The 16,450-nt window shown below is 34.5% G+C and overlaps 2 protein-coding genes across 2 annotated transcripts; one reads left to right on the top strand and one right to left on the bottom strand.

The window, feature by feature from the left end:
• Positions 1–555: 555 nt before the first annotated feature.
• LOC144558605 (glutamate receptor 3.1-like) lies at positions 556–7,619 on the top strand. Its single transcript, XM_078307450.1, has 7 exons — positions 556–1,209; positions 1,787–3,144; positions 3,634–3,911; positions 4,603–4,634; positions 4,740–4,918; positions 5,308–5,535; positions 6,918–7,619. The coding sequence occupies exons 1-7, from the start codon at positions 831–833 to the stop codon at positions 7,341–7,343; spliced, it is 2,880 nt and encodes a 959-aa protein (XP_078163576.1). The 5' UTR covers positions 556–830; the 3' UTR covers positions 7,344–7,619.
• A 3,881-nt stretch (positions 7,620–11,500) lies between these two features.
• LOC144558348 (protein PIN-LIKES 5-like) lies at positions 11,501–16,450 on the bottom strand. Its single transcript, XM_078307176.1, has 10 exons — positions 16,215–16,450; positions 16,051–16,130; positions 15,824–15,948; positions 15,052–15,173; positions 14,251–14,445; positions 13,802–13,933; positions 13,597–13,697; positions 13,158–13,210; positions 12,874–13,059; positions 11,501–11,744 (listed from the first exon to the last, which is right to left on the bottom strand). Exons 1-10 carry the CDS (start codon positions 16,347–16,349, stop codon positions 11,620–11,622), a joined length of 1,254 nt encoding a protein of 417 aa, XP_078163302.1. The 5' UTR covers positions 16,350–16,450; the 3' UTR covers positions 11,501–11,619.

The raw sequence follows: 16,450 nt of genomic DNA, 5'->3' as shown, positions 1-16,450 counted from the left end.
GCAGCCGTTAAGCTAATTGGAAAAAAAAAATGAACTCCAACTCAATTTGTTTTTTCCCATGAGAACAGTGCCATTAGAAGACAAAAAGCAAACCCATCGAAACCCATTAAGGAACCATACTGTACAATTCTAACATGCCAAACACGCCCTTATTCCAGATCTGAAGGGAATAATGTCTGACCAATAGAGAAACAGTCCCTTCCCTCGATTTACTGATTAGTGTGGTCTGAAATCAACGGGTCAGATCAACCCAGCCCTGTCCTTTTGCATCTTCTGCAGTAACGTAAATTTTGAGCTTAGATCTAGACAGTCAGATTATAATCGGATCCCTTTAGTGTTCGTGCCAAAGACAGTTACACGGCCTTGATCTAAACTCAAAATTTCTTTTACTTTAGGAGTTATAAATTATCGTTTCGTATTGAAAAACCGAGCTGATTTGAAATTATGGCAGCATCTCTCTCTCTCTAATGTCTCCTGCAATCCAATCACGCAAGGGAAGGAAAGAGAGAGCTCTCGAAATTATTGATTTGGTTAATGTCACCATCGGCTATTATTAATTTAAGTTCCTCGTGAGCCCCATTTTTCCACCTATAAAATTCCACAAACTGTTTCTCTTTTGGGTTCTCAAGTTTGAATCAAATCACTACTTCTTTCGAATTTCCTTCCTTTTTTTTTGTTAGTTTAAGCTTTCTCTTCTCTAATTTTGGCAAAACTATAAAATGGATTTTTGTCATTTCCTCTTAAATGCCCTCCCCAAAATTGTACTATGTTAAACTTAAACATTTGCATGTCTTTGCTACTTTCAGCCATTTCAAACAGCTTCTTTTTCTATGTTTTATTCTCGAGTTCAGAAATCCTTCTGTGACAAACCCATTTATTTTCTAAAGTTACCCAAAAACCTATTAAAACTTCACCTTAAGAACAAATCATTATTGAAAATGCTAGTTCCTGGGCTCAAATCTCTTCTCTCTTTAGGCATATTTTGTTGCCTTATGTCTACTGGGTTAAGTACCAATTCTACCACAAAACCAAAGGTAGTGAATATAGGAGCTCTCTTCACATTCAATTCGACAATCGGCCGAGTTGCCAAGGTTGCAATTTCAGCTGCTGTAAATGATGTAAATAATGATCCCACTGTTCTAAATGGCACCAAGCTGGTTGTTGAGATGCAAGACTCAAAATGCAATGCTTTTGATGGCATTATACAAGGTACGCATAACCTTCTCTAGCCTCTTTTATTATCGTACCAATCGGTACAATACTGGTACATACCTTGTAGGCTAAGACCAAGTTGAGGCTTAAATTAAAACCCAAGGATAGGGATAGTGGGGGGGAGGGGGGGTGTCTGATGTGCATCGAACCAAATTAGGTACGATGCCTAGTGAGAGCTGTTTGATCGGCATCAAGATTGGTGCGCATTTGATCGCACGAATCGTAATGCTATCGGGGCGCATCTTGATGCAGATCGACCGGCTCTACCGGGCATCGGACCGCCCCAATTCAGCTAAGGATAAGCCTAAAAAAACTACCATTGCTGTAACGATATGTACCTTACAATGTAAAATCCAAGGTGAAGGCTTTTTATTAAGTCAGTACCTTGATTTACCATTTAGCATTAGTGGTAATTTGTTATTGGTCCCGTTGCTGGATAATATTATAATACTCTGTTCAATTCATCAATAACCAAGTCAGTACCAGTAATTTATACAGACAGGTACCTGTATAGCAGGGAAAATTTCCAAATTATCGCACAATTATTTGAAAATTTATCCTTTTTGCTTCCCAGCACTGCAATTCATGGAGAAAGATGTAGTGGCAATAGTGGGCCCACAGTCCTCGGTTATTGCACATGTTATTACTCACTTGGCAAATGAGCTGAAGGTCCCACTCCTCTCCTATGCAGCCACAGACCCCACACTCTCTTCTCTTGAGTACCCCTTTTTGATTCAAACAACCCAAAGCGATCTCTTTCAAATGACAGCAATTGCTAACTTGATCGACTATTACCAATGGAAAGAAGTCATTGCTATTTATTTAGATGATGATTTCGGAAGAAATGGCGTTGCTGCCTTGGCCGACAAGCTTGCCGAGAGACGGTTAAAGATTATTAAGAGATCTGGTATACGACCCGGTGCTGATAGGAGTGACATAGCTAACTTGCTTGTCAGGTTGGCCTTAATGGAATCGCGGGTTATAGTTTTACATGCAGATCTGAGTTCCGGGTTGTTGGTTTTCTCTGTTGCCAAGTATCTCGGCATGATGTCACAAGGGTATGTATGGATTGTAACTGATTGGTTGAGTTCGTACCTGGATTCAGCACCGCATGCTGATGATGGATTTATGGATCTGATTCAAGGGGTTGTTGCATTGCGCCAGCACACTCCGGATTCAAAACAGAAACGTGCGTTAATCTCAAACTGGGGCAAATTAGTTGAGAGAGAGAAAATTGGCGAGACTACAAGACTTAATACATATGGATTGTATGCATATGATACAGTTTGGTTAATTGCACATGCATTAAATGCATATTTCAATAATGGTGGAAATATTTCCTTTTCTGCTGACCCAAGATTGCAAATATCAGAACCTAACAATGGATCTTTACACCTAGACGCCATGAGTGCATTTGATGGTGGTCAAATATTACTTGATAATATCCAAAATATCTCCTTTACAGGAGTAACTGGACCAGTCCAATTCAATGGCGAGAGACATCTAATCAAACCAGCTTATGACATACTAAACATAGTTGGAACAGGGTTTCGGGTTATCGGGTTCTGGTCAAACTATTCGGGTCTATCAGTTGTTTCTCCTGAGACACTTTATACTAAGCCGCCTAATGCAACCTGGTCAAATCAACAGTTACAACCTGTAATTTGGCCAGGCGGGGATATAAAAATACCACGGGGTTGGGTCTTTGGTAACAATGGCAGACAATTACGAATTGGAGTTCCTTACCGTGTTAGTTTCCATGAGTTTGTGACAGAGGTACGGAGTACTGGTACGGTTACCGGGTATTGCATTGATGTGTTTGTTGCAGCTGTGAACTTGTTGCCATATCCCATAACTTACACGTTTATACCTTTCGGAAATGGCAAAGAGAACCCAAGCTACAGCGAGCTTGTGCAAGCAGTTGTCTCAAATGTGAGCATCTATTTTTGTGCTAAGACTTATTATATTGTCTTTACTTCCACAAAAAAAAAAAAAAAAGGTTTTACGAGCATAACATGGTTTAACTGTCGGTAATTAGCATAAGTTAACCCATGAAAAGATATCCTCTGTTTGCTTGCCATCTTCAATAGCACCAAAACCTGTTGGGATGCATACACAGTGACATTTAGGTATATGCTTTTGTAAGCATGAGAAATGACCAGTTTGCCCTTAGAAACTGACCAATTAGTAGATTAACATTTTCTGAAACATGCTACATTAAAATGAATACTTTATAAATTTTAAATGAGTTTTAACAAAGAAGACAATAAAATGGGTATATTTGTGAATTTTTTAAATTTAGAAGGGTAAATATGATATTATGAATTTTAGCAGGGCAATACGTAATTTCAAAGTTTGTGCGGGGTATACATGAAATTCCCCCTTTAAGTTTTGGAAGTCCAACCTTTTTTTTTTATATAGGAACTTGATGGTGCTGTAGGCGACATTGCAATCGTTACAAATCGAACTCGAGTTGCTGATTTCACTCAGCCATTCGCCGAGTCGGGGCTGGTGGTGTTGGTGTCAATGAAGAGAGATAAATCGGATGCATGGGCTTTCTTGCAACCCTTCACATTGACAATGTGGGGCATCACAGGGGTATTTTTTCTCCTTGTTGGTGTGGTTGTGTGGATTTTGGAGCACCGGATCAATGATGATTTCCGAGGCCCCCCAAAAAAGCAGCTCATCACTGTCTTTTGGTGAAATTCTAATTTCATCTCATTTAATTTTCATTTTAGAAAAAGTGTAGAGTAGAACTAGGTTGCTCTTAAGCTTACCAAGCTTTTGGTGAGCGTAACTCCAAAACCTATTAGAATGACTTCAAACAATGAATACAAATTGTTGAAATTGATCTACTTCACGAGTGATGCATTTACATGTCAAATTTATAAATTTCAGATTTAATTTAGTATAAAGTCAAGTGGTCAAACAAAGAAGATTTATAAGTTAATTTTAATGCATTCATTTTTCATCATTTTTTGTCCGTTGGACTTTATACTAAATTAATTTGAAAATTTATAAATTTTGCATGTAAATGCATCACCCGTGAAGTAGATTAGTTTCAATGATTTGAATTTGTCATTTAAAGTCAATCCGATAGGTTTTGAAGTTAAGCTTACTAAGGACTTGGTGAGCTTAAGAAAACCCTAGTTCTACTCAAAATAGTATGTAACACTTTTATCACTTGTTTATATCTTTCTGCAATTAATCTCACTTCTTGATATAATAAGCCTTAGCTGCGATGAATTTAACATTGATAAATGTTGCAAAACACATTCAACCTGAATTGTGCTATTGATGTTCTTTGATAAGGGTAAAAAATGATAATTTTGATCTAATTAGTATATTAACACTCTGATCTGATTAATTTTTTTTTATACCCTGGTGTAGGTTCAGTTTCTCTACTCTTTTTTTCGCCCACAGTAAGTGAACTCTCTTGCCTCACTTCAATAGACTTCCCCAATTAGTATAATTAGTACCCTCTTCAGGCTGGTAACAAGTCCATCTTTTATTTTATTTTTTTGCAGAAGAAGACACCATAAGCACACTTGGACGTGTTGTGCTCGTAATATGGTTATTTGTGGTGCTTATAATCCAATCCAGTTATACTGCGAGCTTAACCTCGATCTTGACTGTCCAACAGATCTCAACCCCAATCCATGGAATTGATGACCTTCGAAGGACTGATGACCCAATCGGGTTCCAGGTGATGAACAATATAGAAATTAGATTACATATATGCGTAATTTAAACTTGAATAAGAAAACAAAGTACTAATTATCCTTGCAAATATCCTACCATTGATGCCGAAGTAATAAGAGGATTGCATGCTTCTCGAGACAAGTGACAACTTTGGTATAATTTAGGGTTAACACACCATATATATGAACTGTTGACCTAGACATAATGATGTATTTACCTATCCATAAAAACATTCAAATTATGTGTTAATCTAGATTGAACTCAAGTATTAGATCAGATAAATGCTAACCTAGTCACAGTCAATTATCTACTTGCCAGTGAGCCTGCAACCGATGAAGAATATATTTGCATAAAATCCACATCTGAAAATTTAATATTCTCTTTACATAACAGGTCGGATCATTTACGGAAAACTATCTCGTAGAGGAGTTAGGATTTTCGCGATCGAGACTGAAGCCATTGGGTACAAGACAAGCTTACGCAAAAGCTCTTGAGCTGGGCCCACATCAAGGTGGAGTTGCAGCTATTATCGACGAACGGCCATACGTTGACCTTTTTCTGGCAAAACAGTGCAACTATACGGTTGTAGGGTCTGAATTCACAAAAAGCGGCTGGGGGTTTGTATGTTTCTTTTTTACATAAATCATTTTTCCTTAAGTTTGAACCAGTATCTAAATAGGAGTTGTCAAACTGTGGCGAGTGAGGCTACGCTACTATGCATAGTGCAAATTGGTCCATACTATGCATAGTGTCAAACAGTCGATCTGAATCATTCATCGTGATCTTCATATGAAAATGTACTTGCAGACTAAATTTTACATTTTTTAGAGTCTTTTTACTATTTGTTTAGATAGGTAGAAAATCACTTGATCAAAAGAATAGGAAAAAAAATAGTAAAAGAAAGTAAGAAAATTCTAAAAAATGTAAAATTTGATCTACAAGTACATTTTTCATACGGTGATCATGTTGAACGGTTCAAAATGACTATTTTAACTTTGTAAACAATGATATTGATTCATAGTATGGACCAATGTGTGCTGTGCACAGTGCCATAGCCTCACTCAACTGTAGCTTTATACCTTGAGCCTTTGACTCACCATGCCTTTTTAAAATGGCAGATGATCTTTGAAGATTGTATACCTTTTCTCTCTTTCTTTACCTTTTCTACTTCACAGTTTTGTCAGATCTTTTTGAATCTCAGCTATGTTTTAGTTTTTTTCTTTTGGATCCCCTTGGTCACTATTGAATTCGCATCTCCTGAGAAATCTCAAACTTCGAGTTGATCCGTGGAAAATCTTGACCGTTCAAATCCTTTCTGCATGAACCTAAAAGTACAATAATATTAGCCCCTGCATTCTGAATAGGTACCAAAAATTATTTTGACCGGCTTTAGATAAACTGAAAATTTGAGATATCTCATAGGATACGGACTTGGCCATTATCAGCACTTCATTTTTGTCATTAGGTTCCTTAAAGCTACTATAAGTTTCTTTCTTTCCTTTTCCTCTTTTTGTTGATTCCAATGTTCAGTTCACGGTAAGTTTCAAAACTTAACCTGATGGGCAATATGAGTTGCACCTTATTATCCTAGAATTAAAAATTGACCCCTTCAGTTACTTTCTGTTGCAGTCCAGTTTAACTTGGGCAATCTTGGATTGTTTTTCATCTTCTCTCTATACCTCAGTTAACAGCAAGTGTTGAATAGGAAGTTACAGCAGGGTTTACTTTTGAATTCCTTAAAGTAGAGGGGCTTTTTGAAAATTCCAGCATAAGAGTCTTTCTGCAATTTTGATGTGTGAGGGGATTTATTTGAGAATCTGGTACCATGTTGAATTTTGAGAGGAAAAGAACTATTATAAGTAAAATATTTCCTATTTATATGATTTGCTAATTGATACTATTAAAGGCTACAGCTATATTTGCTAATTAATACTATTACATTGATCTCTAATTGATACTTTATCTTCTTTTAACTCACATAATTTGGTCTGTAAATATTGTAGGCTTTCCCGCGAGAGTCTGAGCTAGCAGTAGACCTCTCGACAGCAATTCTGAAACTGTCAGAGAATGGGGACCTCCAAAGGATCCACAACAAGTGGTTCACCCGACCCCCATGCAGTACCCAAATCGACATGCTCGAAGCGAACCGGCTCGAATTCAACAGCTTCTCTGGACTCTTTCTAATCTGTGGCATTGCATGTTTAATTGCTCTGGCAATATATTTTATCACTTTATTGATACAATTCTGCAAACATGCACAAGAGAACGAACCGGACTCATCCAGGTCAGCGAGCTCAAGCCTCAGTACACCGAAGTGCAGCCTTCAGGCGTTTCTTTCATTTGTGGGTACCAAGGATGAATCAGTGACCGGTGGATCGAGAAAGTCACAAGCCGATGCATCGACTGACGTGCATCATATCGAAATCTAAAAAAAAAGGTTTGAAATTACAATGCAAAATGGGAAAGAAATTGAAAAAAAAAATGTTATAATTTTGTTATTTATTGGGATAATTGTGCGTAATTGAAAGAGTTGAGGCAATGAGGCATGTAGTATAGCGTGTGTATATATATATTTTAATGTAGAAGGCAATATCTAAATCTATTTTAGAGGAACTGGCAGTATATGTAGTGATATCTAATTAAAAGCAGGTTCTGTACTCGGAATCCCTTGGTTTTTGTTTTATAACATTTTTTCATTGATTGCATGACCTTGTTATTTCTGTTACTGGTCTTAAATTCATTTCACAGTATCATCTACTGCGAAACATTGCACGTCGAGAGTTCAAATTTATATGTTTACAATTTATACAAAAATTAAACAATTGGAGCTATTTCCGAGATATTTGTATGATAATATATTCACATTTTTTATTATTAGAAAATATATTCTTAATTCTTTTTTTAATTTTTTATTTATTCTGACTACAAATTGCTGATGATTCTGTATGTTGAGTTGCCCTTTAGGCTATCGAGAGATCCATTTTGAAAGTTTATTTTTCAAGCTTCATTCTCCCAAAAAAAACACGTATTGAAGAAGGAATTCAAATTTTAAATTAAGACATATACATAAAAATAAATAAATAAATGATTAAATTTGGTAATCTCACATAGTCACTTATTAGTAAAGTTTTAACTAATTTTCAGCCATATAATATATTTGATGACATAATATGTTTTAGGGGTCTTGATATTTAACTATTTTTTTAGCAAGTATCAATTTTGATTTAGCACAATGTTATCAGAACTTGATCGGAGGTCGACTCAATAAAGCTTCGGGTCAACGGTTTACCGATTAAACTAGTGGGTCAACTGGTTCAGCCGTTGATTTTTTTTTTATATGTATATATTTATGATATATAAGTATTATAATAAAAAAAACATGTTTTATATAGTGAAAATTCACACATATATATTGAATAATGTAATATAAAATAAATTTATGAATCAATTAGAAATTTCTCCCACAATATAATAAAACTACTCAGTTTATCAACAAATGACAAAATGATATTTTTAGGGAGAGAAACATATAGCATTCCACTATTTTAAATTTTTGTACGATAAGTTTACTAAAATATTAGAGATATATAAAATTTAGGGCTTTCAATACCAAGTACCGTAGAAATATAAATATATAGATAAGTTCAAGTTCAAGTTCAAGTTCTTCAATAAATAAATTGGACTTTCCATGACAAATTTTATAAAAATATTAATAATAAGATAATAGCAAATATTTGTTTCAAATTATGTATGTACACATTTTATTTATATGAATAATTGTTGTGTATATAATATTTGATGGACTTTGTTTATCTCCATTCTTATATTATGCACATAGTTGTTCTGATCCGCCAACGGCTGAGATTGAAAGATAAATTTTTGAATTTAATATCAACCGTCCAATCACATAATTTGTCTTCTTTTGATTAAAAACGTCTATTTTACGTATAGAAGTCTAAATTTAGTTAAAAACATACTCGTCATATAGACTGCTACATGGTTTGTCATAATTAAAATTGAAGGAATCCCTAGCGATCTGTTTCCTTATTTCTCCTTACACCTATATTTGATTTCTATAATTAAATTATTTCCTTATTTCTCTGTTTTCTCCATTTCATTTATTCTCTTCTTCTATAGCTTCGACAATAAAAATTGAAGCAATCATATTTTTCCGAATTTTGTTTAGGACTATTGTATCTTTGTGAATAGATGGATAGCAGATCTTGTGTTGATAAATACAATCATATATTTTTGATCTGGAAAGAAAATGAAGAATATCTATAACTTTTGTGTAGAGAAATGATTTGTAGAGAAATTTTCATTGTTAAAATAATTTCCATCAATAATATATATGTAGAAAAAATTCTTATTTTAATTATTTAATCATATCTTTCTCAATTTTGTTTCTTTACAGATCATTTCTCATCTAAATCGTTTAATGACCTGCCTTGCTTATGAAGAAAATTAGATATTAAATCGCAATGATACTTCAAGAATTTTTTTTCATGTTATATTTGATCCTTTTTTTTCATTTGTTGTTTCTTTTATTATTATTTATTGAATTTTTTTTCATTTGCTTTTATTTTCATTTAAATATATTTTTTCTTAATTTTATGTGAATATCAAATAAAAAAGTCTCTTCATATTCTATTCAATCTTATAAAATGTTCCATTGCAACGCACAGGTACAATACTAATAATATCTAAAATAATAGAGTATTTTATAAAAGTTATATTAGATGAGAAAAAAAATATGCGTTTTTGTTCTCCTGACATGTGATTAAAAAAAATAGTCAGTTTAATTGAAAATATCCGGTTTCATTGCACATTCGATCTTAACAACTAATCAAACCGGAAACAAGTCCGGTTCCGATTTATTCCGACTGGACCACTCAGTCTGATCCGGTTCTAACAACACTGCTTTAACAATTTGTTAATAACATATAGAGGAACTTAAAATATATATACAATTTTGAAACACATTAGCTCTACCTTTTCTTTTTTTTTATTATTAACACCTTGTGCTAAAAATGTTGTCAAGTAAATTTATATTTCTACCTCTGCTCACAACTTGAAATAAAAAAATCACTTGCTCTGTGCTAGAAATATACACTGCATTTACATATCACTATCAGAGTTCATTCAATCTTTGATCAATTCTACATCAATCAAACTTCAAAGAACTACTTTTATTTTGCTAATTGACATTTCTAACACGTCTTGTTCTCTTTTTTTTTTTTGGTTATATAATTAAATTCATCGAAAAAGATGGTTTGGTATTTAACTCCTTATAATTAAATTTATATTCAACTCAAATTAGTTTTTGAATTTTGTTCCGAAATAAAAATACACATAAGAGATAGGATTTAATTTGTAAATTGAGATATATACTATACAAATAATCCAACATAAAAATATATAATATTTTAGAGAGTTCTCCTTTGATTTGAGATGTAGAGAAGGTGAACTCATCCGCATCTCTCCTGTTTTTTTTTTTTTCTGGTTCCTTTATAAAGCACTGCTAATTGTGAAGTTCATTCTTAATAAATCTAATATTATGTATAATAAGTATTTCCTATTAAATCCAAAATATTATGCTCTAATTTATTGGCGATAACTCCTCCTTGACAATTCAAAATACTTCTTTTTTAAAGGTTGTCGGCAAAGCGCCGATCAACAGATGTATTGATAAAAAGAATTATTTACATAGTATAGTAATTACATCGCACTATTTATGAAATAAAACCTCTAGTAATGTACAATAGACTCTCGTGTGGTCCTCTATCCCAATTCTACCTCTAATGTTACTCCAAGTTTTTCCAATTGTAAAAATCCATTGTCGTCTCATTTATTAATAGATTCGGTGGTTTTGTCTTCCCAGAGAAAGTTCTCCTGTCTCTTTCTTTTCATAGTGTTCATACCCCGACTGACCATACTAGACAATTCAAAATACTTAACAAAGTAGAACACAGAAAAATAAATATAGCCGCACTCCAGATAAACTGATTTGTCATTAACATACGAAGCATTACAAATATATGGTGCGTTAGAAACTCTATTTGTTTTGACAACAAAAGTGTGCCATCTATTAGACAAATATTCGTACTAATTTGCTCTTTATTGCAATATTGGTCAGGGGCTAAAAGGAGAAAGGTGCAGATTGTTATTTGGACTCCTGAGAATTTGGACATGGTACCAATTCAAAGCTTATCCCCTTTGTCGCCGAGTTACCTAGAACGGCACAATGCTAACACCACTCCAATGGTGCCGCTGTTGATTGCTAACTAAGCACTTGGGCATTGATTGTTTCATGAGAGATCACTTGCACATGCAATAATTGCTTAGTAGTACTTTTATTTGCTTGCTTTTAACAAGTATGGAGGGTTTTCCATGACATACCTGTTGATTGGCTCTCTTGTTAGAGCTTTTTAGTTATTTTTGTTTGTCGGGCACATTTGTGGATTGCCTGATGACACATTGCATGTTTTACTGTTGCACGTCTTTGTGTCAGTTCTTATTATAAGACTTTTTTTTCTATTAATGGATGGGCATTTCTACCTTTTTTCCAAAAAATACGAAGCATTAGAAAAATTTATATTCGTAAATTATAAATTTATAATCAATGTATTAAACATCGGATTCTCCCATAAAAGTTGGTATAATTGCTCCATTTAAGAAAAAAAAATATGTGAAGAAGAAAATAGATCAGGTCAAAATCCACATGAAGACAGTTGACCATAGAGTGAACGCCAACGCAGCGATCAAGTAGGTCCAGAGGAGGATGACTGAGCACTCTTCCTGGCCCACCCCGAATAGTTGCGTCATTGTACCTGTTTTTTAGTATCACTGTTAGTTCCTATAATGAATTTACAATAGGGTGTGAGAAGAATCCGTATCATTTCATTTGACACGAATCTCAAAGGAGACCCCCTACAACCTCAACCGTTATCAGATTGAGTTTGGTCTGAATGAAATTAATCTGGGCCATCCATTTATTTTAATTGCACCTGAGGTATCTGGGGGGACACGGACTCGTGTGAGAGATGGTATGATGTTTGGTCGGAACCATTCCAGTTGTGCGCACATGATCAACGCAATTTTTTAAGTTTTTAGTACGAATCTTGATGTAAATTGAACTATCTTGACCTAACATTGGATTAAATTGGGCCTGATCCGCATTATAATTCATGTACATTTGATTCATACGAATTATGATACTGATGGAATGGTCTTAACCTGGCACCAGACTAAATTTGGTTTGATGCTTCCTTATAATAGTCCAAAATCTTTTCATTGGGCTTTTTTCGGGTTTATTGGGCCTTTAATTGTTTAGATGCTTTTGTTTAGGGGTGGCAAAAAGGTTAGTAGCTTGTGTCTCGATCGTGGCTCGTACCTGACTCGCTCGCTTGTTAACGAGCCAGCTCGCCACTAGCTCAGTTCAGAATTAACAAGTTCAAGCTGAGGCCTAGCTTGCTCGTCAGCACGGCTAGGTATCAATTTGTGAATTTGTATGAATTTGTGTGCATTTTATACTCAGCTCAATCCAAAAATATTGTAAAATTTATTTTCTTCTTAAAATAAGATCCAGCCAGACCCAGTGAGCCAGCTCGTCAGCTAGCTCGTGCTAGCTTGTCACGGGTTCAAGCTGATGTTTTAGCTCGGATGTCCTAGATCCAGCTCGCTCGGCTGTAACTCGGTTCAAAATTAACAAACTGAGCTAGAGCTTACCTCAGACCGAGCCAGCTCATTGACACCCCTACTTTTGTTAACGTGTAGATGACAAAACTACCTTAATTGTACAGTTTATTTTTGTTCATTTAACTAAGCTATTCATAAAGATAAAGGAGAATGGTGATTACAGGAATCTGACTCAGCTATTCCCAAAGTGATACCACGATTTAATTTTAAAAATTTGGTTGCTAACCGTAGCATATGTATACAGACTAGAGAGCATCTTACCTAGGCTCATGCCTGGTGGTACAATAAACTGTATGAGCAGTACATATTGAAAAAGTGGAGATTGCGGTACGAGGCCGAGCTTAGCTGCAGAGAGTACTGTACCGATACCGATGATCGGAAGGAGCACATAACGCACTGATACAATTGCCAAGATTGCTGATGGCTTTACTTCTATTTTTCTTAATCCTATAATCAATTAACAAATGAAGAATGAGAAAAAAAAATTATGAATAAACTGATCAATTATCTAAAATAATGTGCTTAATTTGCCATAATATGAATACCTCTAACTAGATTTCCTCCTAGTATGAGAGTAACACAAGGTATGGCAGCATTTCTGCATCAATAAATTTGCACACAAAGTCAGAATATGTTTTATTTTTCTAATTTTTCTTCATATTTAGAAACAAGATTGATGAAGAATGGCACAGAAGTTTAGATTTTTGTTTTTAGAAATAAAAAATTTAATCCTTCGGAAAAGGAAATGATTTTTTTCGGAAAATAGATAACATTGCACCCATGGTATGGTTCCGCCAAGTGCAGATTTGGTGCGTTTCCATTATTTTTCACACGCTAAATCACATCTTGATCATAGATTTATTCAAATATTATTGGGACCGCATTATTGGTGCAATTCCATCTATTTTTTGAAGAAAAAAACAATCAACCTCTTTTCGGAAGATTTATATATTTTTTTAATTATAAAAAAAAAGGTATACATACCCAAGGAGTACAATTGAATCTTGAATTGGCCCAAGTATAGCAGCTTCTCCTACCAGAAGCTGTTTTAGCCAAGGAACTGCACCAGTTACAAGTCCTAGTACCTGCATCTCTCAGTAACAGTATACCTGTTATGTTACTGGCATTTCACTGTAAAAAAAGAAAAGAAGAAGAAGCTAAGTTTATAAACTTGAAAATGCATGTGTACCAGAGCTACCATCGGTGGGGTTAATAAGACTTCCTTCAATGGATCGATTGTTTCTTTCACAATTTCTCGAAATCTTCGGTAGATTTCCAACATCTCAGATGTCTTGTCAGATCGTAAAACAAGTGGAACACTCTGTATCAAGATAATCCAACAATTGTTGAACTAATCCTTATCTTAAAAAAATAAATAATTTATTTCTTCGGTGAGGCTATGGTAATATGCATATTAAACGGTGGCCTGTGCTATGGATATACATCCTGTTTTAAAGTCCAAACAGTCGATCTAAACCATTCAATGTTCAGATCATGTTTAACTGTTCAGATTGATTGTTTAAACTTTGAAAATAAAGAAATGAGTCCATAACACATTTCCATCCATAATATGTTTATTATCATAGCTAGCCTCATTTGTTTTATCAATAATATTGAAAGTTGAAACTCAACACTCACCATTTCACATTTATCTCTATTCAAGGAGCTCGAAGAGAGAAGCAAAGCCTCCTCAATGCAACTGCCATCCTCATTTTGATCTAAATTTTCATCAGTTTTCTCTGGTAAACTAGCATCAGGTTGAGTTGTTTCAAATGACATAGCTGATTTTCTCATGATATGGTAAGAAAATGTCCATATGTAGAAACCCCCAAGCTATATCAATGTAAAAACAATTAACATCTTCCATTTATTTCTTGATCAGAATATAGCTAATAACAAAGTATTCATATTTGTCATTTTAGAGTGCGGCTGGGATACTATGCATAGCGCATATTAGTTCATACTATGGATCAATATCTTTATTTTTAAAGTTCAAACAGTCGATCTTAAACCATTTAATATGATCTCCAGATGAAAATGTATTCGTGAATCAAATTTTACATTTTCTGAAAAAAAAATTACTAATTTTTGAAGTAGGTAGAAATCACTTCATCTAAAAGATTCTTAATCATTCAAAAAAAGTAATTTTCTACCTATTTAAAAAATAGTAAAACAATTCTAAAAAATGTAAAATTTAGTCTGCATGTACATTTACATATGAAATCATGTTGAAAAGTTTAGATCAACTATATGAGCTTTCAAAATGAAGATATAAATCCATAGTACGGACTAATCTGCGCTATGCGTAGTGACATAGCCTCACTCTATAATAACTTATCCATTTATTTGTTGATCAGAATGTAGGCTCAGAATAAATTATTTAAATTTGTCAACAATATTAGTTCCAAATGAAATGTCAAGTATTGAAACATCACTTACTGCATGAGAGAAGCATGCATAAGCAAGCCCATTTGTATAACATGTACTCGAGTCTCCGAATGGGTTATCTTTCTCATTGCACAATGCCGGTACTACCATCAATGGCAAGTACCCAAAGTTACCTGCAAGTGGTTTTACAGGATAACCAAACTTAAGGAGAAAAGCTGTTCAAATTAACAAATAGAGGCACTTGGGATGTAAAATAGTCACGCCGTGATTGGATAATTAAGTCACGGCACAGCACAACACCTGTGTCAGACACGTCTTGTGACTCGCGCATCTGTGTTGTAACCATTTACGTGACGTGACCATCCTTTGAAAAATTAGCACGGCACAACACGTCATGTGAACTGATCTGGTCACGACTCACGACACAGCATGCAGTCACGCGAGTCACATGTGATCAAATCGTTAGATCTTTGATCGAATAGTGAATTTACTATTGAAAAAAATAGTTAAAAGTGAGCAAACGTGACTGTGACTCTTCCTTAGAATTTGGTCACGACACCACACTTAAAAATATGACTTGGTCACAGCACGACACGACTAATCTCAGCAAGGCACGTATTTACATACCCGCAGTAATTATTTGTAGAAAATGCCCATCCTGTCTTATATGAAGCTCAATTAAGCCAGCTACTTGGTTGTACTTTTTTTGAAGGTTTACTTAGTTGTACTTAACTCAAGGCATAACAAAATAGTCTTAGAAATTAGGATCAGAGCGGTACTGTCCAGCAACTTGTACCAGTTGGTGTGATGATTATTTTCTTACCTGTTGCACAAGTTGCAACAATGAGGCCTTTGATATTGCTTCTTGGCCTCAATATTTTCACTGCAATCCATCCAAGAAATGCTCCCACAAATACTATAATTCCAAGATTTACCACCATAAACCACCTTAACAGATTAAGAACCAGAGAATGTATAAGTTCATCTAGAAAATACAATACATCATTTTATAACTACAGAAATAAATGCAGTTGCAACTTGATAAGTTACCAGGATATGAGATCTGCAATTGTGACCGACTTCACCAGGGCTGCGAAACCAAGCGCCGGTGCAAATACAACAAAGACCATCTAAAATAATAAAAATGTTGTTATCTTACTTGCTAAACTAGCACCTAGCTAGAAAGAGATAAAAAGTTAAAAATATTTATATACCTTGTTCATGTTTGTCAGAACTTCGTTCGTAAGAATATTTATCCGTGAAGACGCGAGCAATGATCCGAGAAGGCATATGATTAGTACTTGCAATACTGGCATGGAAGCAACCATGAACAAAGACCAAAACTCCATTTTGATATTTCTCTTACTATTTTACTTTTCTTTTTTCTTTGATTATTTCTGTAGATGCAACTGTAGCTAGTGTAGTAGAAGTTCCTTAGTTCTTGATACTG

This window comes from Carex rostrata, chromosome 8 (assembly GCF_964058835.1).
Source record: "Carex rostrata chromosome 8, lpCarRost1.2, whole genome shotgun sequence".
Classification (NCBI taxonomy): Eukaryota; Viridiplantae; Streptophyta; class Magnoliopsida; order Poales; family Cyperaceae; genus Carex; species Carex rostrata.
The sequence above is the reverse complement of the archived record's forward strand: the minus strand, read 5'-3'. Positions and strand labels throughout refer to the sequence as shown.

Coding starts and splice junctions, on each gene's coding strand:
- LOC144558605 (XM_078307450.1), top strand. CDS start 831: ATGTTTTATTCTCGAGTTCAGAAATCCTTCTGTGACAAACCCATTTAT. Junction 3,912..4,602: donor CAGCTCATCACTGTCTTTTG/GTGAAATTCTAA, acceptor ACCCTGGTGTAG/GTTCAGTTTCTCTACTCTTT. Junction 4,919..5,307: donor ATGACCCAATCGGGTTCCAG/GTGATGAACAAT, acceptor TTTACATAACAG/GTCGGATCATTTACGGAAAA.
- LOC144558348 (XM_078307176.1), bottom strand. CDS start 16,349: ATGGAGTTTTGGTCTTTGTTCATGGTTGCTTCCATGCCAGTATTGCAA. Junction 15,949..16,050: donor ATTGCAGATCTCATATCCTG/GTAACTTATCAA, acceptor TAATCTGTTAAG/GTGGTTTATGGTGGTAAATC. Junction 15,174..15,823: donor TGTTGCAACTTGTGCAACAG/GTAAGAAAATAA, acceptor AACCACTTGCAG/GTAACTTTGGGTACTTGCCA.